We start from the raw sequence: 24255 nt of genomic DNA, 5'->3' as shown, positions 1-24255 counted from the left end.
ACTACGGGCCAGCAAGAGCAAGCACTGAAGGAATCCCTCCAAGTCCTCGACCGAAGGCCTTTATCCTTTTGTAAAGTGATGGGGAGATGGCCTACACAGGACCAAGAAGTTAAAGCCCTGAAGGCACTTTGCGCCTTCCTAAAAGATACACAGCCGCTCTTAACACTTTCGCCGCGTCTTTAGGACCGAGTACAAGTGAAATGACACGGAGTTGCCGGCGCCGGTAGTGGCGGTCACCTCGCCTGTTTTTCGTTGTGTGTTTCGCGAAAAATGAGCAAAAGTTTAAAAATAGAACGGTGCATCGCACACCAAACAGACGCATAGTGTTACCAGTGGTGTGAGGATACTCAAAATATTTTTGTTTTGTAATTAATTAATTAATTACGCACGTGTCTAAAACACGTCCAAGTTCATTTTCTTGGGTTTCTCTTCTTTCATTGGGTCAATGTGGCTCACTCTCGGGTTTGCAAAAAATCGGCGCGGGACATGTCGAAGACGCGCCAGGGGAGTCAATGTTAAGCCAAAATGTCAAAATGTGAATGAGAACTGTGAATAGGCTTCGTTCAATAACAGAACGCTCGAAAGCAACGCCATGATCGAACGCTCCTCGCTCGTCTGCGACATGTCCCGCGTCGATTTATTGCAAACTCGAAAGTTAGTCTTTGGAGCCTTTGGATAAACATCGCCATCTTTGCATATGTGTGTGTGTGTGTTATTGTTTTCAGTGTCTCTTACCTTTTGGTTGCAGGGTACGTTATCAGTTGTCTTCAGCTATAGTAGTTTTCCCTCCGGAGAGCAGCTTTTAATGCACGTAGATAGCCTTTGAAGATTACAGTTGAGTTTCGGGGCCTGGGCTCGTCAAAAAAAAAAAAAAAAGGTGTCCTAGATTTAAATGGCCACATTGTTGGTTTGTTTAAACGCTATCAGTGTGGCTTGATAGAGTGGACTTCGGTAATATAGGCACCGCTCCTCAGTAACGCAGCAGGCTAAATTGGTAGATTTGCCCACTACATTTCCAGCCCGCTTTCTTGCTTCATATGTACTTTAGCTGCATTTAATTTATCTGTACGGCCAACACCCCAAAGTCTTTTAATCTACTATCCATGTTATTTTGTTCTGCGTTCGGCTGTAGACTGTTGCTACGATTGTCATCGTCATCCGGCGCAAGCACGGTACGAACCACAGTGCGAACAGATAAAACGGGAGAGCACGATAGCTCATTACTCGGTTCATTCTCAGTGGACCGATGCATCTGCTGGCCACATTCCATCATCATTCGTCTACGTTAAAAAGCTCAGAGCTCTGGTAATATGCTGCCGATCGTTTCTGTGAAGGGGAATCACAACACTGAGTATCGGGGGACAACCCAAGCACCACGGAATCTTGGCCCAATATTCGCTAGACGTTCGCAAAACTGGTCCAATATTGGCCGTGTATTTCCAATATTTACCCGATATTGTCTATATATTGGGTACAATGGCCCAGTATGTCCAATATTCTAAAAATATTTTCTAGATACCGGGCCCCTAAACTGCCCATAAACCTGAAGGTACCACAGTATAGGACCAATAGAAGATACAGTGGCAAGGCATTGGCAAGGCATTGGCAAAACTGGCTGGCAAATATGGCTTCTCAACGTTGGTCCAACATGGGAGCAATATTGGCAATATCGGTTTCTAATACTGGGCCGATATCGGTCCAATAGGGGTGTGCTGCTTGGGTACCAAAACAACATGCAGATGGCTTGGGTACCATCGTTCTTAGACTGTCTGTATGGCAGCGTCATAATCACACGTCACAATAGTGTACTAGGGCGATGCATCACCCATGATGAAATGCGCCAAGCGTTTTGCAAGAACCCGTCAATTGGTTTTGGACACGGCTGTATCCGCTTGGTTGGGCAATCCAGCCCGAGGTATAATTTCTACTTGGCAATGCATTCACATGTGCCAGAATAAATCAGGCATGTGTCATCACTAATGTGTTATGTGACAACACGATACACACCAACTTTGACCTTTATCACTAACCATCCTCTTTAATACAGTGTGGAGTGGCATGCCTGCGGGGCTGTGCCAAAGCAACACAAAATTTGTGCCGGGTACTTCAGGATTTTTGTTTCGAGAACCTTCTTCGAAGTATGTCCTATAGTCAAAGGGATTTCACGGTGCTCTAATAATTTTCGGTCAATCCTAGCGAAATCGTCATTCACGTTCACAAACGAAGAAGGAATGTCACTTCGTCGTGTACCAGGTTCACCGAACGAAGGAGGGGGGAGGGGGATGGAGTGGATAATACAAAATAAATGCAAACTCCGGTTTTTGATCCCCAAACGTCGAACACAAAAGGAACAAAGAAAATGGATGCAGTAGCAACACTTCAAAGTTACTTTGGTTTCGACGTCTCGCTTGTCCGCAGATCAGTCGTTGCGACGCGAGGTCAACTAGCGGACGAAACAGGAACTAAACACTGACGTACACGCACTTCAGTTTGGTCTGTTCATCAAATACTGGTGCTGTCCCAAGCACCATTGCTAACACAGGGCTTGATTCAACGTCACTGTTCCAAACCGGGGTTTAAGTTAGCAGACGACGTTAACAATCTCATTTATTAGCAGACGCGTCCGCTTTGGCTTGCAGACGCTGTACTGTTTCAATGGACCGGAATGTTTTGTCTCCTTTGTTCCTTCATGTGAAGAGATGGCTTTTGACGATCACGTAGCTTTATGAGAGGTATTTATGATCCATTAATTCGTGAGACTTGCATCACGAAAAACAGTAATCGAAAATGAACTGCCGTATTTTTCTTGACGCGACTCTGATCGTGATGCAAAGGTCATGCTCGTGTCCCATCGTAAAATCTGTCATGGTAGACACCGGTCTGGTTTGAGTCGTTATTGGCTTCTCCGAGAGATGGCTGTAGATGATGCTCCGTCTTCGTGCCACTCGCCCGCATCAGCATCGTGATATCACGTTCATGTTTGCGAAGCGCAGTGGAGGGAGTTGTGAGACGTGTTCTTGTGAACTGGGAGTGGAAACGCGTGGGGGCAAATGGTACGGGACTATCTGCGTACCACGAAGCAGGAGAAGACTTCGTGAAGGAAGAAGACGAGCAGAACGAGCTGCAGAGACGACAGCGAACGCTCCGCGAAGTTTCCCTGCCTCCCATGTTGCATGGCTGCTGGCTTCTCACCTGATAACATTCAAGGTACGAGGTGAGTAATGTGAAACTCAACGTAGGTGCCATCATGGGTGGGAAAATGTTCGAGCGGGGAATGTGGTCTGGGGATCTGGAAGGGGGTTGGATGAGGGGCGGGCTGGAAATGGTATGAAATGGGAAGGGTGTTGGATGTGAGAGGTGTGGTATAGAGGGTGGTGCGGAATGGAAGAGGTGCGGAATGGAAGAGGTGCGGGATGAAAGGGGAAGGATGTTGGATGGGGGGGTGGGGTATGGAGGATGGTGCAGAATGGGAGATGTTGCTGGATGGAACAGGTTGTGGGACTGAAGCGTGGATGGTTTGAGGATAAAAAGGTTTGTGGTAACATCTTCGTTCGACAGGCAAGAAAAACGTCCGACATATGAAATAGAGCTTGCATTTCCTAGAGATAAGAAGTATGCAGTTCGCACAAGGAGCGTGGGCTACCAGGATTTCAAGAAAACGGTTCGCAAAACTGCGGTGTGCAATTTGTTAACGTCACCTGTAGAATGCAACTCCTAGATTCTTAAGCTTGGTTCCGGGTAGCCAGAGTCTAGATTCTGTAAGTTTCTAGCTTGACTTACCGTTGACTGATCTGCTGCGTTTATTTTAAATTTAATCCGCTCTAAGAAGCTTTTGGCCTTTGGCCACACTTTGTAGGTCGGTATCCTTCGTTGAAGGTACAGCTTGCGACATACTTGTCTGAAATAGACAGCTTCCGGTCTATCCTGTCTTAAATCTACAGGTTTTGCAATAATGTTTCTTTCGACTAATAGACACGTACGGCATGCTACCCAGTGCGTGTTTGTTAGTCGAAACAAACAATCTTGCAACGGCTAAAGATTCCACGCCGGATAAACCGGAAGCCGTCAATTCTAGACAAGTGTGTCGCAGGCAGTACATTGTATCCACTATTGCGTAACCGATCCAAGAATAATTTCGGCGTCATGCAGCTGAAACCGTTTAAGGAAGTTATACTGCGAAACAACATTTTTGTTGTTGTTGACTTATAAAATGACAGCTGGGCATCCCTTTCGCAAAATTATGTGCGCATGCCTTACCATTAAGTACATGCACGGTGATGTTGGTGGACTCGGCGTAGGTCGGGACGCACGAATAATTGCCAGAGTCGTTGGTGTTGGCGTTGAGCACCTGCAGTCGTGAGATGGTGGTGTGACCAGGCTCCGTGAACACTCGATTTTTGATGCCGTCGTAGTTGATCATGCCTGAGTCGTGGTACCAAAAGACGTAGACGGATGGTGTAGTGTTTTCGGTCACGACGCACGTCAGGTTGATGGTATTACCGCTCTGGATGTACAGGTTGCGTCCTTCCATAATGCGGGCAGTCGCCGCTGAAGAAACAAGCAATGGTGCAATTACAACTGAGATTTACGGTCATAGTTATCGTGGACGGAACAGCATCAATAGGGTGTTTATACTGCCATTGAATTGAATTTAATTGAAACTTTATTTCACATTGTAACGAAGTACAATGTGGGACGCCCAGTGCAAAAAGCTGCGAGCACAGCTTGACAAGCCTCACGACGAAGCGATTGGCGCGATCATGCGATTGGCTTATCATGTTTTCGGAAACGTTATCATGAAACTTCTATGTTCTCCTAAAACGCGCTCGTATTCCTGTCGGTAATATCGATTGCTTATATCTAGCGAGACGTACTCTACGAAAGCGATACGATAAAGGAAGTTATCAAATTCAAGCTTAGCAACGTGATGTCACCTGCTTCAAAGAAACAGAGCGATTGGCTTATCATGTTTTCTGGATCGTTATCATGAGCACCTTCCGAGGTACTAGAACTCGCTGCTATCTACCTTGTCAAAGCGTTCACCTGCATAGATATCGATATTTTATCGATTTCTGAATCGACGTAAATGTGTACTGGTACCATATCGATATTTGTTACGCGCATATCTTAAGTGTTGATAAAATACCGATATTTTCCTCGCAAATATCGGTAAAGCATGGGTGTTGTAATAGATGCTTGTGCTATCCCAAGCAGCACAATGTACTGAAAGTCGAGTGCAATAGGGGTGGACGGTATGTGTCTTATCAATGTTCTTTAGTTTCATCAGTCTGTTCAAGGCCTTCCACCTACCCGTCCACCCCTATTGCACTCGACTTTCAGTACATTTTGCTGCTTGGGATAGTTTCTTTCAGATAACAACAACAACAACTACATGAATGACGATGAGATGAGGTATTTCACCGCAACAATTGCGGTACCATACCTCAGTGCATGTGGGATAATATACAGGGTGTTTCAAAAAACGTGTCATTCGGACTTTATTAAAAAACGGGGCGACGGAAAAATACGGGGTAAACGGCATTTGTGTGGCAACTGACTTTGCCACCTTGAAAAAATATTTTCATTTGATTTTAATTAAAATAAATTGAATTTCTTTAATTGAACTCCAAAATTTCCCAAGTCAACCTAGCGTTTTTTTTTTTATATACAGAATTAGAGAGCCCGTAGCGAACTTAGTCAGATCCACTAAGAAATCCGCTCGATATTGCAAATCGAACTGCCCAAAAAAAGTCCCGAAATTGAGGCTTCAAAGTTTTGGGTACTCAACGGCGCATCAAATCAGACGCAAATATTCGTGGAGAGGAGGACATGCTCCTGCCCCCATGAAAGATAGAAGGTCGAAAAAACACAGGGCGGGAAAAAAGAGGCGGAATCATTTTTGTTTGCCGCTTATCAACATATGGTGGAATGTCACCTGCCTTGTTACCTGCGCATCTTGTGCTGCACGCCGGTCCGGCGATAAACTGTTCTAGCTTCATGGGGGCAGGAGCATGCCCTGCCCTCCGCGCATTTTTCCGACTGATTTGGTGCGCTGTTGAATACCCGAAACTCTGAAGCCTCAACTTCGGGACTTTTTTTTGGGCAGTTTCATTTGCAATATCGCGCGGATTTCTTGGTGGATCTGACTAAGTTCGCTACGGGCTCTCCAATGGTTGTGCCAATGTCCTCGTGCCTGTGCTGACTTCCCTTTTTAACCGCTCCTTACAAAGCGCTCAGTTTCCTGAGGTCTGGAAAAAATCTCTCATAGTTCCTATACACAAAGGTGGTTCACGAGTTGAAGTCTCAAACTACAGGCCCATATCCTTGTTACCCTGTTTCTCGAAAGTATTTGAAAAGGTTATGTTTTCGCGACTATCTTTCTACTGTAAACATTTTCTTACATTTACACAACATGGCTTCCTACCTGGCAGATCTGTCGAAACCAATCTTGTTACATATATGAATTTTCTAGCGCATCATATTGGTAAAAGCATGCAAGTAGATTCTGTTTACTTCGATATATCGAAAGCGTTCGATTCTGTGAGTCATCAATTACTTGTTGATAAGTTATCCATCTATGGATTTTCATCAAACTTATGCAACTGGTTCACTTCTTATTTAAGTAACCGCAACAACGTTGTTATTTACAAAGGTACCCAATCCCGTTCATACTTGATGACCTCCGGTGTTCCTCAAGGCTCTATCCTTGGGCCATTACTGTTTAATGTTTTTGTCAATGACCTTTCCACTTGTGTGCAACACAGTAACATTCTTCAATACGCTGATGACCTCAAGTTGTTTTGTTGTATTAATCATGCTGACGAATGTTTGGATTTACAAAATGACATCACTCGTGTACAGTCTTGGTTTACACGGAACATGTTGAAACTCAACGCTCTTAAATCTCATGTAATCACTTTCACTCGGAAAACTACCCCCATCCACTTTACCTACTCTATGGCGTCAACCACCATTAATCGTGTTAACTGTATAAGAGATTTGGGCATCACTTTTGATAGTCATCTCTCTTTTCAAACGCACATTACGTATATCACAAATCTTGCATTCTCTAAACTAGGTGTCATCTCGAGACTTACAAAAAACTTCTCGCACCCCCAATGCTTCTTCCGCTTATTTTTTTCCACGGTTCTCCCTCTCATCGAATTTTCCTCAGTTGTATGGAACTGTTTGAACAAATCTCTCACATCTGATGTTGAAAAAGTCCAAAGACGATTTATTGCTATTTACCACGACCGATACATTGGTAAAACTATGTATTATAACTACGACCACATTCTTGAAAAACTTAACCTACCCACCTTAGCTCATCGAAGGACATTGCGCGACTGTCATTTCCTTTTCAAGCTTGTGCACGGCATCATTGACTGCCCTGATTTGTTATCTTCGGTGTCTGTTCATCTACCATTGCGTAACTTGCGATCCCAACCTGTTTTTCATGAAAATATGGCCCATTACTGTGCACCTATATCTCGCTTGCAGCGCACCATGAATACTCTCTGCAGGAATTATGATATTGACATCTTCTTTTTCTCATTCTCATCATTTAAATCTTCTCTTCCTAACAGCAACGCGAGAACTGTTTAACCCTTAACATTTCATTATTTGCTGTTTGTTGTTTTATGCTTTGTATTGTGTTCCCTGTGTCTTGGTGCACCATCCGTTAGACCCCACGGTCGTTGATGGGTACCCTCAAAATAAATAAAATAAAATAAAATAAAATAAAAAAATGCTGTAAAAAAAAACGTTAGGTTGACTTGGGAAATTTTGGAGTTCAATTAAAGAAATTAAATTTCTTTTAATTAAAATCAAATGAAAATATTTTTGAAAGATTTGGCAAATTCAGTTGCCACACAAATGCCGTTTACCCCGTATTTTTCCGAAGCCCCGTTTTTTTTATAAAGTCCGAATGACACGTTTTTTGAAACCCCCTGTATGAGTGGGGTGACGATGAAAAAGATGAGGCATACACACACGCACACACACATGACAAACGTAAATGAGATATCACGCGCGCGGGTGCGTCGTAACTGATGGGGATAGTAGTTCATCCAGTCGGCCACCTGAGATGCAGTGCTGTGAAGATCGCATCTCCACATTCGTGCCGAAAGCTCTCAGGTCAGAGGATCTTTCAGATGCGATATTCATCGATATTGAAATTCCACGTAATACATAAAACGTAAGTTTTCGTTTTTCATTTCCAGACACTTGCTCTTCCGTAACTATGAAGCGTATTTAAATTTTATTTAAATTTTGTGGCGCACATCGTTTCAATGATGGTTTTATTGAGATGTCAACGTGATATCAGGTCTGTCGTAAGTTCTCTGTGATATATGCCGTGAAACTTAATCCGTCGATGACGATAGCTTACGCAATAAAGACTGAGTTGAGAGGAATATAATACACTTTCGATTTCTCTCTTGGGAAAGACAGGATCGCATAACGCCCACAAGCCCACACAAGTGAATTTAACTCGGGTGACACGCTTCGTCCTGACACGGTCGCGGTTACATAATGTGCCGGTTCAGGGCAACAGGGGTAAAAGCTCCCGAGTGAAATGCAGCAAAGACTAATCTCTTTTCTCTGCCTGGGTGCGCTGTCAAAATGTTTCATGAAGGTTGTTGTGGAGGCCACAGGTTATCCTACAGACTGTCGAAACAAACTGATCACAAAGCCGCTAAGCGGCTTTCATTGAACCTTCCATGTATCAAGTTACACAGTAGCACGCTCGTTAAGGTGAGGGCATGTGTATTTATTGCGGTGTCATGTTCCGCTTTGAACGTGGAGAAGGGCGGCGCAAATATTCGTGCTCCGAAGAGTCGAATGTGCCACAGTAAGATACGTACGGGCTTAAAAATGAACTTCACCTCATAACAAGCTCCTAGCCAACCATCATCTCGAATGATATCGTTATCTGCCCTGAAAACGGGAGGCGCACGCCATTTTTGTGACAATTATGAACAACATAAGTGTCACAAAAAAGGCGTACGCCTACCGTTTTGAACAAATCAGGGCACATAGCAATATCATTCGAGTTGATGGTTGGCTAGGAGCGTGCTATGCGGCGAAGTTCATTTTTAAGAGTGTATGTACACTCTTAAAAATGAGGGGGGGGGGTATTGGCAGGAAAATAAACTTCACCGCATAGCACACTCCTAGCCAACCATCATCTCGAATGATATCGTTATCTGCCCTGATTGGTTGAAAACTGGAGGCGTACGCCTTTTGGTGACACTTATGCTGTTCATAATTGTCACAAAAAAGGCGTACGCCTTCCGTTTTCAACAAATCAGGTCAGATAACGATATCATTCGAGATTATATTTGGTTAGGAGCGTGCTATGTGGTGAAGTTCATTTCTAACAGTGTAGGGTTGATTCTGGTAACGCTCTCTTTCATAGTTGCCTTTTTGTTCAATAATTTTTCGTGTTTCTACAGCTCGTAAGCTGTATGTTCCAGTGTAACTCCACGTGTAATTACAGAATGCTGAAAATGCTTTGAATACGTATATCGGATTAGAGAGAAATGCAAAACAGCACTTGAACCGACACAACGTTCTAGCTCCTGACTGCACCAGTCATAAACCATAGTCTTCAATGTCACACCTGGAAACGCCACAGCAACGAAATGACCGCGGAGATTTCGGTGAAGTCACAGATTGTGGATAATTTCGAATACCATATTCTGATATTATTCCTTTATGTGTCATGCATTGAAATAAACTTGTTGGTTTGGTGCTGAATACAGAGTTTTCGAGAGTCGTGCGTAAGCGCCATCTGATTTCGACCACGTATCGCTGCCAGCCAATCAGAGCGCAGCCTGCTAAGTCGGCGGCTGATACGCTTTATCAACACCACCTAGAGTCACTGAATAAGCTTCGCTTCAGAGTATCGACACTGATGTCCAAGGGAGAGCAGGAGCGCCATTTTGTTTCCGCGTCACAACGTTACCATCCCCAGTTGAGGATCAAAAAGGGCTAGCATAGAGTCGCTAAATAAGGCTCGCTTCAGAGTATCGACACTGAGGTCCAAGGGAGAGCAGGAGCGCCATCTTGTTTCCGCACCACACCGGTACCATCCCCAGTTGAGGATCAAAGACGACTAACATAATGCTCGCTGTGCCATAGATAAGCGTGTATAATTGTTGTGCGATAATTCATGTATTGTCCACCAGAGCGTCCCGAAGATGGCAAGGTGAGCTCAAGGCAGTCAACTGCTGCTTGTAAACGAAAGGAACATTTCACCCACGCACGATAGATGGCATCGTGCGCTAAAGTGCGCAGTGCGCGTGCGTGTGGCTAGCGTGGCGCGGAAACAAGATGGCGCATGCTCTCTCTTGGAACTCAGTGTCGATAATCTGAAGCGTAGCTTATTTGCTGACTCTAGGCTAGCATAATGCTCGCTGTGCATGGGATAGAGAAGCGTGTATGATTGTTGTGTGATAATCCATGTATTATCCACCAGAACCTCCCGAGGATGTCAAGGTGAGCTCAAGGCCGTCAACCTTGATGAGCTGCTTGCAAGAGAAAGGAACATTTCACCCGCGCACGACAGATGACGTCGCGCGTTAAAGGGCGCGTGCGTGCTGCTACCGTGGCGCGGGAACAAGATGGCGCATGCTCGCTCTTGGAACTCAGTGTCGATACTCTGAAGCGAAGCTTATTTAGTGACTCTAACACCACCTAGATAGAGGAAGCCTGCTTACTCGTCGCCATGACGTAACAATTAAGAGTCAGCCAATGACGATCGTGTTTTCAACGGCCGTAGCCAATCACGAACGTGCTTTCAGCGGTCGTGGCCATGAAGATGAACCACCGTCGTCTGCGAGTTGTGATTGAACGTCCCCGCGTACTAAATGGGAAAACTTGGAAATAAAGCGCAAAACGGTCTCAATCTTTCCCAAATCCGATTTTCTCGAAAGCGTATTGTGCTTTTTGTCTAAATATTTAGGTCTGCAGGTTCCACGTGAGCTGCCGTCATTTGCGAGTTCTTGAATTCGCAGAACGATGAATCGCAGTAGCAGACGAATTCTGACTTTATATGTCCACGTACACTCTTAGAAATGAACTTCACCACATAGCACGCTCCTAGCCAACCATCATCCCGAATGACAACGTTCTCGCCCCTGATTTGTTGAAAACGGGAGGAGGAGCCTATTTTGTGCCATTATGCACGGCACAAAATAGGCTCCTCCTCCCGTTTTCAACAAATCTAGGGCGTGAACGTTGTCATTCGGGATGATGGTTGGCTAGGAGCGTGCTATGTGGTGAAGTTCATTTTTAAGAGTGTAGGGCAAGAGGGAGAGGAGGCCACAATCAGGCTTTCTGTATCTAGGTGGCGTGGGCTTTGCGGGCCAAAGGCTCCCTAAACCTGTAAGGGAATACCTTTCCGGATCCGTCTCGTGAGCTCACGATGGCAACCAGGAGAGGCGCGACCACCGCTGGAAAATCGCAGGGAAACAAGGAAACTACGCAAATCGCAATAGGAACAGACTGCACAAGAACACAGTACGAAATAAGGACCAATTACATTGTCGGGTAGAGTGCCGCCCCTGGCGAGGAAACTCCCGATTCAAAATAAAAATCTCAAAATAAAGTTGTTGTTGTTGTTTGCAGTCGCTGGTAGCGTTGGTAAAACTCATCAGATGGAGGTCAGTATTCCGTTCGCAAAACGTACAGGCAGTCGGTGTCGGAATGCGCTTACGTTTCTCTAAAACACTCTAATAGGAACTTTAAGTAATTCGGAGCGTGCTGACGATATCGGTTCCGGAAACGAGATAAGCCAGTCGTATTGTCCCTTTCGTATACTCTGACCATTTATTCAAAGCGTCCAGTATAGTATTGTTTTCCACAGAGCAGTTTATGATGAGAGTTTGGCCATTCTGTGATCTTTTGCCGCCAGGAGACGGGGAGCCGCGGTGACGTCAGAGCTGTCATCGCTCCGCCCACTTGACCGGGATGAAAGGCGAGCCGCGGCGGCACGAGGGGATTTCAAAGTTGCGCTTCTGCTCCAAAATGGCGGAATGGGAGATTGCAAGGCGATAGCTCTGATCCGAAATGGTGCCACTGGCCTTGGCGCCGCCCATCGTGTGACGTCAAATGGCGCGTTTTGGGACAGGCTCCTCCCAATGGCCAAACTCCGCTAACAAACTGCTCTGGTTTTCCATATATAGTGCTGCCACCTACTAACACTCGCTAATACGTTTAACCGTTTGTTCATTTCAGTAGTAGCTTGAAAGAGTGGGACTTACCGACGACGGAGAGGGATACATTGAGGCTCATCTTGGGCTCGGTGGACACTTGGCACTCGTAGACGCCGGCGTCTTTCCTTTGCGCGTATGTGATCTCTAGGGTCCAATCCTCGGACGCCTCCAGGTGGATCGACTTGAAACGCTGGTCCGAAGTATAAGTATATGTGCCCACCGTCAGGATGTGCAGGTCGTGCTGCCGGACCCACGATACCTGCGTAGAAAATAAGGACCTTCACGCTATGCTCGCATTCGTAGACACTGACGAAGACTTCCTTTCACGAACACATATGGAGTGCGAAAGTGAACTGAAAGACTGCACCGTCAGAAGAGAAAGAGAGAGAAAAGTCAGTGCAAAGCACAGTGTTTTGCGCGTAAAGCGTCTGTGCCACGTCTTCTGCGAGTTCAGGGGGATGATTCATGTAACCTGCACACACATAAAACCTTCTTTTTTCTTTTTATATAGCACTGCTACTGTCTGTAAATACCGACGCTCTGAGAAGGAACAGTTTTCATCTTCGAATTCGTCTTCCCACTTTGTGGCGTGGAATCAAAGATAATTTTGAACGTTGCTGTAGAATGCAAGGTGATAATAATGATGACATAACAATAAAAATAATGACGCTGAAACAATATTTTAGTACAAAATGTAAGACCAGCAAAGGAGCCAGCGGGAAGCCTTCGTTTCTTTGGGGCCAAGGTAAAGGTGTGTTATCTTCGACCTGATGGCAACTTGCAGCCCGTCTCGGCAGACCGCCCTCTCTTTCTTATTTTTTTTTATTTCTTTAGATAAACGATACCCCCCCCCTTGATGGCGCGCTGTGACCAACGCAGTTTATGCTCCCCCCCCCCCAAAAAAAAATCATCATGATCATCATCATAATAATATTAATAACAATAATAATATTTGACCTGATTCGCTGATGATTGTGAGAAAGGCTCTCTCGGGAATAACCCTCTAGATGGCGTTTCCCTGGCACCTGCACTTCACATTTGAAAAACACTATAGATCTAAAAACAGAAAATCCCAAACAGCTTGGTCCCCTGCTTTTCTTACTCTGTGTTAACGACCTTCCATTGTCATCCAGCTCATCCGTGCGACTTTTCGCTGATAAATGTGTTCTTTACCTACCTCAGTCGTACAGGACCTTTCTAACATCTCGAAGTGGTATTCCAAACGGCGTGTGCAACTCAATAGCTCGAAGTGTAAAGCGGTCCCCTTTTCGAGGAATCACAAGGTCATACGCTACAAATATACGACCGATCACGTAGCAGTTACTTCCCATGAAAAGTATAAATACGTTGGCGTCACACTTGCAAATGATCTGGATCGGGCTCACCATGTAAATCGTATCACCGCAAAAGCAAGCCGTACACTGGGCTACCTAAAACACAGCCTTCGGTTTTCTCCTCCGAATGATCGTCAGCGGGTATATAAAACCCTTTTCAGACCGAAACTATAGAATATGCTACTGCCACTTGGAGCCTCACACCATCACCACTTATACCCCAGTCAGACGGCATGCTCGAAGGACTTCGGGGAATTTTCATTTGCAAAAAATGACCTCTCAGAGCCGTGTCAGACGGCAGCTCAAAGGACCTTTCTAAGAAATGACCGTCAACGCGAAAGGAGGCCCCCAACGACATTTGAGGTGCAGAAAGGAGCAATCTCGACAACAGTGTTATGCCATTGTACCCTCGCTACCTTCGCAGCTGAATGTAGGGAAACCTATAAAATGCGGATAATGGAGTGAAACTGTGTAAACGTATTTAGATATCCTATTTAGAGAAGTGCATATGACTTCTGCATCTTGATTTGTGGGGCACAGACCAACTTCAAATTTCCACAGCAGACAGGGAAACCGAAACCGAAAAAGGGAGCCGGTGAGGGCAGTCAGTTGAGGAGCACTCCTTTCCCGCCTGTCTGGCAGGCACCCCCGAACAAAGGTCATTTGAGAGGCCGAAGGCCATTTCTCGCAATTGACATTTGAAATGGTGTCTGACTAGGGTATTATAATCGCTTCTCTCGAGACCATTCAGAACAGAGCAGCACGATGTATCTCTTGGATTGTACTCTCGAGACGTTAGTGTCACCATCTTGAAAACAGATCATATGAGACCGATTGAAATTACGCAACATTCGACATCCCTCTCCTGTGCAACAGATGACGGATCTCCAGGTTGTTCCTGTTGCATAAATTCTATACTATCAGCCCATCCTCTGTGATAACTTGCATTCCTCATCCCGACTACATCTCTGGTCGGATTAAACACCATAAAAAAAGTTTGAACAAGTCACGTGCCACGCCAATTATCGTCAACAATCACGCATCCATTAGTGACCCTTGAGTGGAACGCATTACCGGAGCATTATCAATCCTGTGCCATTTCGTAAGCAGTTGCGCCCGTACTTTTCAGATGCCGTGTTAGTAATTTGCTTGACAGAACGTTTTCCGTTTGTCCTTTATGGTTAGTCAGTTCACTGACCAGTTTGCTTGTTTGTGTGCTTGCCCGTCCCTCGTGTATTGCCTTCGGGCCCTTGAGGATTTTCCCCTAAATAAATAAAATAAAAATAAAAACCCATATGTTGCGAGACTACTCTCATTACGAATATCGCATTAACGAATATTCTGAACAAACGAGAGGGTTAATTCGATCTCTGTCTATCCGTCTTCAACCGAATCCGAAACGAGAGCATCATTTGTTTTCGCCACTGCCAATGTACTCCGTCCCGTTCATTTTTCTTTCGTTTAATTTCTCCATTTAGTCATTTTACTTCATTTTCACGGCCCGTTTCCCCGCAGCTATTAAGTCAATCCATTTGGAGTTACATCAGAAAGCGATTATCTCCCACGTTAGGCTCACATAATGCCTCTTCTTCTTAGTGACCTTTTTTTTAAAAAAACTTTTTTCCTACTTCCATGGATATCGTTCCTTCGATAAAGCTTGATGAGTCGGTTGCGAAGACTTCACCCGTGCGATGTAATCGCGTACCCAAATCATTGTAGATCGGGCGGTGCAAAGAAGTAAAACATCGTTAATGATCACGTGACAAGACTTACGGGTATACTATCAGGTAGAGAGGAGTGACTCTTCGGTGTATCATTTGTTACAACCCTACAGCTCTGTTCGACTTCAGAACGGCAGATCATGCAATCGGGAAAAATTAAATGACGCTAGCAATGCGTGTCACATATACTCGTTACTTCATTACATTCAATAAGACAACTTTGAGTGGGTTTGGATCTAAACGTGCGGACAATGTCGCTCTTACGTTTAAACCCCCTTCACACGTACACGTTTCGGATACGCAAAAAAGGAGGCGCAGGATGAGAGTGTAGAGTTAGTGATGGCCGGGCGTGCGTGCGTTTTATGAAATCTTACATTGAAGAATTTTGAGCTGCGTAATTTCAATCGGTCTCATGATTTGTTTAGTTAGAAATGCGTAGTATAATTGGCAGCGCACCCTTGCCCAGCGATCAGAGAAGGGTCGGTTCGACTCCCGCCACCAGGACTCGCTGACCCTTCGTCGAGTAGTCATTTTCAGTTCGGTCTTTGGTAATACTTAAATATGGTTGATGGTTTAATTTCCTTGAGCTCGAGGAGGTAGTACGGACAGGAACACAATGCACACGCAGGATAGTAGACAGTCTAGCCCTGTATACTTGTGTTTTGTGGCCCTGTCCCTAGCACCTCCTCAAGCTGAAAGAAATTATACCACCAACGTCGTTACACCAGCTTGCTTGGGTTTTAATACTTTGTTCACAGTTAAATACGGTGTTGTCTTAACTGTTCGTTCGGCTTCGGCAAGTTAAGTTAGTCTAGCCAAGGCAAGACAAGCTAAGCGTCTAAAGAAGGACAGGGGAGGCAACGAGGAAGTAAAAAGGAGTAATCTTTTTCTGTTTTTACTTTTCCATATTACAGGATGCGTGCAGATATGCCTGAGTGGCATTTGCGCGCGCAACCTCCGATGGCAGACGATGGCGCATTTATGCATGCGGATGCTATAGAAAAATAAATCCTGGAAGTACCGGGGATAGAGTTAGCAAGCCATACTCAGAGTAAAAAAAATAAATAAGTAAAATAAATAGAGCGACGAAAACATCGGCTTCCGTACATTGGAATAGGGAAACATGGCTGTCTCAGGAGAGTTGCATTCAGGTACCGCTAGCGTTGCTAACGGTGCAGAAACCGAAACGATGTCCTATAATATGCATGCTCATCGGTTGTGCACCTAGCGATACCTGCACACGACTCTCCTGAGACCGTCATGTTGCCCTGTTCTAATGCACAGAAGACGATCTTTTCGTCGCTGTGTTTATTATTATTTTTTTTACGCTGAGTATGTTTTCCACGACGTTTCTGTAGCTCTCACACGCATAAATGCGCCATCTTGCGCCATCACAAGTTCGTCAGTGAAGTAGACAACGAGTTACGTGTGCAAATACCACTTAGGTTTTATGGGCACACACCCTTTTCTTTTCCATTTTTTTCATAACCACGATTTCCATATTACTGTATTTACTTTTGAATACAGTCCGATTCATCCTCATGGCGTGACTTCGAGGAGTTTATTGAGGTGGCGGGGGGGGGGGGGGTGAAATGACTGTGTAATTAGACGTGTTTATGCTATGTCTAGAGTATGTGAAGGCATTTCCAGTCGAATACCACTTGAGTTGAGGCGTCCGACTGGAAATGCCTTTACATACTCTAGACATAGCATAAACACGTCTAATTACACAGTCATTTCACCCCCCCCCCCCCCGCCCCCTCGATAAACTCTAGGGCAGCGCAGGGGAAGGATCATGCACAAGGACGTATGCCAGATAAAAAAGTGGAGGTTACCTTTACACTATAAGCATAACTACGTTTCATACTTAAGTTACTTGCTGAAGATATATTTTAAGTTAAGACAGTGTTAAGTCCGAGATGTAGTCATTGAAGTCAGCACTCATAAAGCGGCATGTGATACAGGTAGGCACGGATGAGATACAAAAATATGAGAACGAAACAAGGAATTGCGATTGACTGATGGGAGTTAAAGGAATTGCATTTCTTTGAACCCTCCTTATTACCACAACGGCTTGTTCCGCCTTTCTTCATTTTATGACAGTTGCTGTGCACCGCGAAAACGACGCTGAGGAAATGAAAGAAGGAAAAAAGAAGCTGCCATGCATCCCATTTCTCGAAAAAAACTTCTACACCGGTACTTCTCTTGGGCCGCGAAACATCAGATCCACTCCTACCTAGCCTTTTCCATCGACTCCCATATTACTGCATACAAACCAGGCTTTCCTTATCACCTCCATATCGTCTCCCACCCTTTCCTTCCCCTATTTTTGTTCTCTTCTTGTTGCTCTTCCTGGTGCCCTTATACCTTCTCGCGCATAATAATTTCCCCTCGCGTTGTCGACTCGCGCGTTTCGAAACAGCCGACAGCGGCATGGAGCGATTCCTCCCTTCAGGCGTTTCTTCTGCATCGATTCTGCTTTTAATTTGGCGGCGCGCCTGGCAATGTACACAAATTCTCTCCCTAATAAAATGTGAGACGGAAAGCAAACATACACAAGGCGTATAATATAGGGAGCCAAGTGTTTGCTGAAATTTTCGGGCCAGAGTGAAAAACGGAAGAACTTTCTCTGTTATCGATTTTCGGTAATGTAAGTTCAGTCGATGCGTTTTAATGCGGGCGCGCACGAAAAGTATTCGTACTGCTCGGTTATAATATATTTCTTAGTTCCTCCGTGCGGGGAAGAAGAAAAACAAATTAGAAGGCGTGTGCGGTTTTAAGATTTCCAGTTTGGGAGTGCGCTAAACTCTGCAGATCTTAACGACTTTTTTGTCTTTAAAAACGCGCTGGGAAACTGTACACTTTATCAACGTAATCTATCCTACCGTTTTTAACGACGCCTTAGTGTGGAACACTTGGTGCGGCCATAAGCGTTAACGATTTCAATGCGCACGCGCGCGCTCGTGTGTGAAAGAGGGGTAGCTCTTATCCCGGCAGTTAATGCAGAACAAGTAGATTAAAGTGCAGGGCGCCGAGAGATGAAGTCCGAGCACTCCGGTGCGACTTGTAGATTACACAGTACACTTACATTTGTTGGTAGATAACACTTTCTGCTCGACCAATCGCCGCATACGATTTAAAACGCAGAGTGGCTGCGGGAGCAAGTAGCTACCCATGCGACAGAAGGCGGATAGTTGTAATGGATACGACCACTGAAAGCGTGATAGTGATTGGAACAACCCTAGGATTACGTGACGTTCCTATGTCGGCCATGCTTTCTTTTTAATCTCGATAGCGTTTGTACTTTCTATCGACGCCCACAGTAAAGCGGACGGTAATCTCCTGGTCTGTTTCGAAACTACAGGGTGTGTGCAGAAAAACATGACCCGCATTTTTACATGTAACTCGTTGTCTACTTAGCCGAGGAACTTCCGGTGGCGCACGACGGCGCATTTATGCGTGCGAAATCTGTAGAAAAATTGTGGAAGCCATACCCAGCTTAAAAAAATAAACGGAACAACGAAAACGTCGGCTTCCGTGCATCAGAATAGGGCAACATGGTGGACAATAGGGTGTATGTGAAAGGGCAACGTGGTGCACGTAGGAGAGTTGTGTTCAAGTACCGCTAGGGGAGCTATCGGTGCATAAATCGAAACGATGTCCCACATGGATGCTCATCGGCAGTACCCCTAGCGGTGCCTGCACATAACTCTCATGAGACCGAAATGCACTACCATGCACTGTCATGACCGCCCTATTCTAATGCATGGAAGCCCATGTTTTCGCGCTCTGTTTATTTTTTTACACTGAGTATGGCTCCCAGGATTTTTTTGTAGCTTTCGCACGCATAAATACGCCGTCGTGCGCCACCGGAAGTTCCTCGGCTAAGTAGACAACGAGTTACATGTAAAAATGCGGGTCATGTTTTTCTCCACACACCCTGTATTACGAGGTTGGCAAGTAAGGCGTTGCGTCTCTCTATCGATTTTGAGAAGACACATCATATCGATGCAGTGGATGACAGTTTTTGAGCGACACTGTCTGTAGCAAGAAATGTAGCTTAGAAATTACAACGGTTTTTGTATTTGCATGGTGGGATGAAATCACGCCCGGTCGTTGACAGCGCTGTTACAGCAGAGAACACCTCACTAATTCGAATAGATCATCCTATTAACATTGGCAGTACACGAGAGCAACTGTATGCCATTACCTGGTACGTTTCGCCTGGCAAACTTGTCCTGCTTTATCAGTATTACAGGATTATAGTTACCAAAACTTCCTAACCAGTATCCTTCCGTAACCTGTACCTGCCTAACCATTGGAGTATAGCTGTAGGACAAAAAGCGTGAATCCTCAGCGGAGAATATTCTAGCACTGAGGCCCCATTCGATACTTTGAACCGCACATATAATGCTACTATATGAGCGCATTAAAATAGCATACACCATATGTACACACATCTTCACATTTTTTCTTCTACCATCATCATCATCATCCTCAACATTCCAGACCTGCCTCACGGCTAGGGAGGGCCCACATGTCGCCCAGATTAGACGGGGAGGGGACCGTCTGGTAGCGACACCTATCCGTCATCTGCTAGTGCCGCCAATCCCGTGACATGTGTCGCGACGTCTATTGCGACGGAAACATACTTAACAGAAAAAGGTGATGATCAAGATCCATTCATCAAACTATGCTCTCAGAAAATTTAACGATAAGTTCCAAAAGAAATTTTACGTAAATTCACTCAACAGACCTCTATCGAAGAAACGTCGCCGTGACGTAATCATGACGTTGGCAGACATAGCGAAACCGAAACAGCTCGGACGGAGAACACCGCCGTCTCACCAAGACGTATTCCTCCACGAAGGTCAAGGGTCGCTTCTCTGTATTAGTGGTACACACAAATGAGGTCACGGTTTTTTGTCGTTTTGGTGTCTTCATTCGCGTTCCCGGTCCACCGCGGCAAGGAATGAGGGATCCACCCAAGGGTTGGCTGCATCGTCTCAAAAGCCAACATCGTAATCGTGTGCGGAATGTGGTTTGTTATTACGACATATACCCAAAACGCACTGACGCAGTATGGTGGTGGTGGTGAAAGGGCTTGCCGTTGTCGGCCTCACGTATGTGGGCAACGTCACGACTGACGCCCTGGGGAAATGTGCGTCCTGGGCGGACTTCTAGGGGAACTGTGCCGACATATGTCTGAAAGCGTCTGAGGAAAACCCAGGAAAAACTTCAGGCACAGCCGGCACAGGGATTCGAACCCGGGTACCTCCCAGTCTCGACGTGACATGGCTAGCACGCTAACCACTGAGCCACGGGAGCTGGTATCCACAGTATCCACATCGCGCGCAATCGTAATTAGGCAGCAATTGCGATCGTCCTCAGGTGCGGACAAAGCCAGTCTCGGCGACAGAGATCAACGACGCAGACACTTGTGCCGCGTTCGCGAACGTGATTACACACTTCAAGGAGGGTTGGCACAGGCGCAGTGGCGTCCTTTCGCTCCTTCGTCTTCTCTCTACTCGCACTGGCGGGGGGGGGGGGGGATACGTTTATTAAAGATAAAGGGAAGGGGGAGAGGTCAGACAGGCCAAGGCCGACTTGCTATTCCCAAAAGAGAAAAAAGAAGCAAAAAAGGAAAAGAAAAAGTGGCAGGGGACGATGGGGTGGCTCAAAGGCTGCTGAGCAGCCCAGTGCCCTTCAGGTAACACAGGAGGGCTCGGGTGACTGCCCACTGTCCGGAGTGCCGGACCGGTCCGAGCAGCGTCGCCAGGGAAGGTTCCCTGTGGCCTAGGGAAGTGAGATTTGTGGCGAGGACGGCTCGGGGGCCGGCGTACCACTTGCAGTGCAACAATAGATGGCGTATGTCGCTGCCGGTTCCGGGCTGGCACGAAGGCGGTGACGACAGCGACCCGAACGAAGAAAACAACATTGGCAAACGCTGAAACAGCTGAAATAGCATTTACATTAATGTGAATATATTTCAAGTAGACATCCTGGACCAATGTTTTCTTTTAATTGGAAATTCGGTGGGTATTGTGCAAAGCTCTCACCAACAATGCAATGGGGTAGCATTCTGCTCAATGAGCCGAAGTCATCCCCATATCATCGTCATCATGTATCTCTCTCTCTCTCACCAGACGGCGTCAAATGAAAACCTGGATCAGAGCCGGCGTATATTAAATGGGAATCTGGCCATTAATGGGTCATGCCTATACTTGAAGCTCCACCCACTTTTTCAGCTTTCCGACCAATGAAGTCTTGAAATATGGGGCGCTATCAATCAGGCTATCCTCACTATTTGCCCCCTTATCCAATACGGGCAGCGTCATTTTGTGTGGATTGGATGGGATTGAAATGGATACCTCTCGCAATCTGCAAAAGTAGTGGATTGTTAGCGCAAATTTGTTGAGCGCCACCTAGGGAGCGTACGTACGGCACGTCAGGAATTGTCGTCTGCTTCCGTCGTTGTACACAGTGGTTGTACTGCTGCCTTGATTGCGTCAACCAGGATCGCGGGTCAATCCAGATCGTGTGCAACAGTGCGTTTTGGTTATTAGTTTCGCGCTTGCTTTGTATAGCGACACCACGTGCATTTCGGGGGAAACTCGTGCCCTTCAGGGTCCTGAAGATGGGAAAGCGCAGTAGCCATCTTTAGAAAGGACTACCGGAAGGGGGAAGGGGAGTCAAGTCCTGTAGATCACATAAACAAAATACAGAAGCCGACACTGAAGATTTTGGTTTAAGTTTAATTTGTACAAGCTTTCGCGTGGAGGTCCACGCTTCCTCAGGTACAAAATGACCCTTTGTACCTGAGGAAGCGTGGACCTCCACGCGAAAGCTTGTACAAATTAAACTTAAACCAAAATCTTCAGTGTCGGCTTCTGTATTTTGTTTAAAGGACTACCGAAAAGATAACCGGTGGAGTGAAGCAGAAAAAGGCCATACAGCTAATAATATGCAAGGAGTTGCATAAAAACCTTACAATATAAAAAACTACACTTAAACGCGGCTTTCTTGTGATTTATTGATTTTCTGTTATGTTCCAGTCAACCAAGTTGGCGGCGCTGTTTTACCATCATGCGTCGTTTGTTTGTAAACAAGGAGAGGTCTAATATAGACCTCTCCGTCTATAAACCTCTCCAAACGGAAACAATGAATCGCGGAACTCGTATTCAAATGCTACCACTACTGAGAGCATCCTCTAAGTTTTTTTCTTGTCCATTGGATATATTTTAATATCAAATACACGATACGTATAGCTGAAGGACATATTCAACATCTTGCCACCCGCGACAAAGTGCAAAGTCTTTAGACTTGTTTCTTTTCATAGCATTCTGTTTGTGCATTAGCGCTAGATATAATATGTAATGATATAATATATATATATATATAATAATATAATATATATATGATATAAATAAAGGGTGTTTGTTTCTATTCGATACGGATTTCGTAATAAAAAAATCTATGGGAGCCGCATAGACGCTGTTTTTGTGTTTTGTTTTTCAGGTGAGTGATACGGCCAGGTGGAGTATGCACCTACTAGAAGACTAATGACCTAAAATGTATTATTAAATTCTTTAACTAGCTTTCGTGCAAAAGTGAGGTAGCAGAAAGGAAGACAATCCTCGTTGAGAGCTGTTCTTTGTTTGAAGAAAAAAAAAATCCATCAAACGAGCATGTACGTTGAATATACGTTGATACGTATATATAGTCGAATTTTGCTATGCAAATGAGCCGAAACCAAGACCGCGAGCATCCTGAGCGCATTGGGAACATGACCTTCACCGTCCTCGGCTTATCCGGGCCACAAAGTGGTTGATTTGACCAGCAGATCAGCGCCTACTCCAGTCACCTCTATCGCACCAAAGTACTCTGTCCTCCGACGTGAATGAGCGAATGAGCAACGTGAATGAGCAACTTATTTTGTCGTCTCAGGATTTTGTTAAAACTAAAATGCAATTCAACAAGGGCTGCATCTTGTTCTGCTATTTCGCTTTCGCCCGAAGACCCCTAATTAAGCAGCTAATTAATATATTTTATAGGTACTTATTCATCTAGTACACTCTTAAAAATGAACTTCACCACATAGCACGCTCCTAGCCAACCATCATCCCGAATGACAACGTTCTCGCCCCTGATTTGTTGAAAACGGGAGGAGGAGCCTATTTTGTGCCGTGCATAATGGCACAAAATAGGCTCCTCCTCCCGTTTTCAGCAAATCAGGGACGAGAACGTTCATTTCAAGTTCATTTCTAAGAGTGTAGTTACGAATTCTCTTCGTGAAAATGTCCGCCTTGTCGCATAAGGCACCTGCAAAAACGGTTTCTATGCTGCTCCCGTAGCTTTTTTAATGAAAAAAAAAATCCGTAACGAAGAAAGAAAAACACCCTGTATAGCGCGGCAACCACAAAAAGTACGCGCACACTAGACATAGACAGAGACGAAGTATGTATGAAGCAACAAGAAGAGAGAGCAAGTGGAACAACAAGCGGACCGATATCCGTTATTCTTTCACCCGAAGCCCGTTCACAGTCTATTACATGAGCTGCCATCCTAGCGAAAGGAACCTTTTTTTTTTCTTCTTCTGAACATGCCAATGTCTCTCTTAAGCCTCATAGACCGTTTTCCGAACGGGGGATACTTGCCCAATCCCCTCCCATCCCTTGTAGTATACGTTGCCATGTACTATTCTTTTCTGCAACGTCGATATATAGGACTAAAAAGGCCATGCTGCATTGAAGCGTTTCCGAAAGCTTAAGCGTCCGTAAACGCTATCCCGACGGAAAAGATTTATAAGCACAGCTTCCTGGCCTCTTACATCAAGGATAAAAGAGAGAGAGAGAGAGAGAGAGAGAGAGAGAGAGAGGCTTCGACATGGATGTAGGCTTTGATACGTTGTGTGTCTACTGGCTTTGGCCGCTTTGCCGCGAGAAACGAAAAAATGAATCAAACACCTCTTACGGGTTTGCG

At 45.3% G+C, this 24255-nt stretch overlaps 1 protein-coding gene and 1 long non-coding RNA gene across 2 annotated transcripts in view; one reads left to right on the top strand and one right to left on the bottom strand.

The window, feature by feature from the left end:
• Positions 1-2000: 2000 nt before the first annotated feature.
• LOC135389005 (hemicentin-2-like) overlaps positions 2001-24255 on the bottom strand; it is a 217837-nt gene continuing 195582 nt past the window's right edge. The window contains exons 3-5 of the mRNA XM_064618911.1: positions 12267-12477; positions 4258-4548; positions 2001-3192 (exon numbers count right to left, since the gene is read on the bottom strand). Coding sequence (XP_064474981.1) covers positions 3062-3192; positions 4258-4548; positions 12267-12477 — 633 coding nt within the window. The 3' untranslated portion in view covers positions 2001-3061. The remainder of the gene's footprint in view (positions 3193-4257; positions 4549-12266; positions 12478-24255) is intronic.
• LOC135389007 (uncharacterized) lies at positions 2902-12726 on the top strand. Its single transcript, XR_010421557.1, has 2 exons — positions 2902-3214; positions 12241-12726. It is a non-coding gene; the product is annotated as an uncharacterized LOC135389007 (long non-coding RNA).

This window comes from Ornithodoros turicata, chromosome 3 (assembly GCF_037126465.1).
Source record: "Ornithodoros turicata isolate Travis chromosome 3, ASM3712646v1, whole genome shotgun sequence".
Taxonomy (NCBI): Eukaryota; Metazoa; Arthropoda; class Arachnida; order Ixodida; family Argasidae; genus Ornithodoros; species Ornithodoros turicata.
Note: the sequence above shows the minus strand (reverse complement) of the source record. Positions and strands in the feature narration are given on the sequence as shown.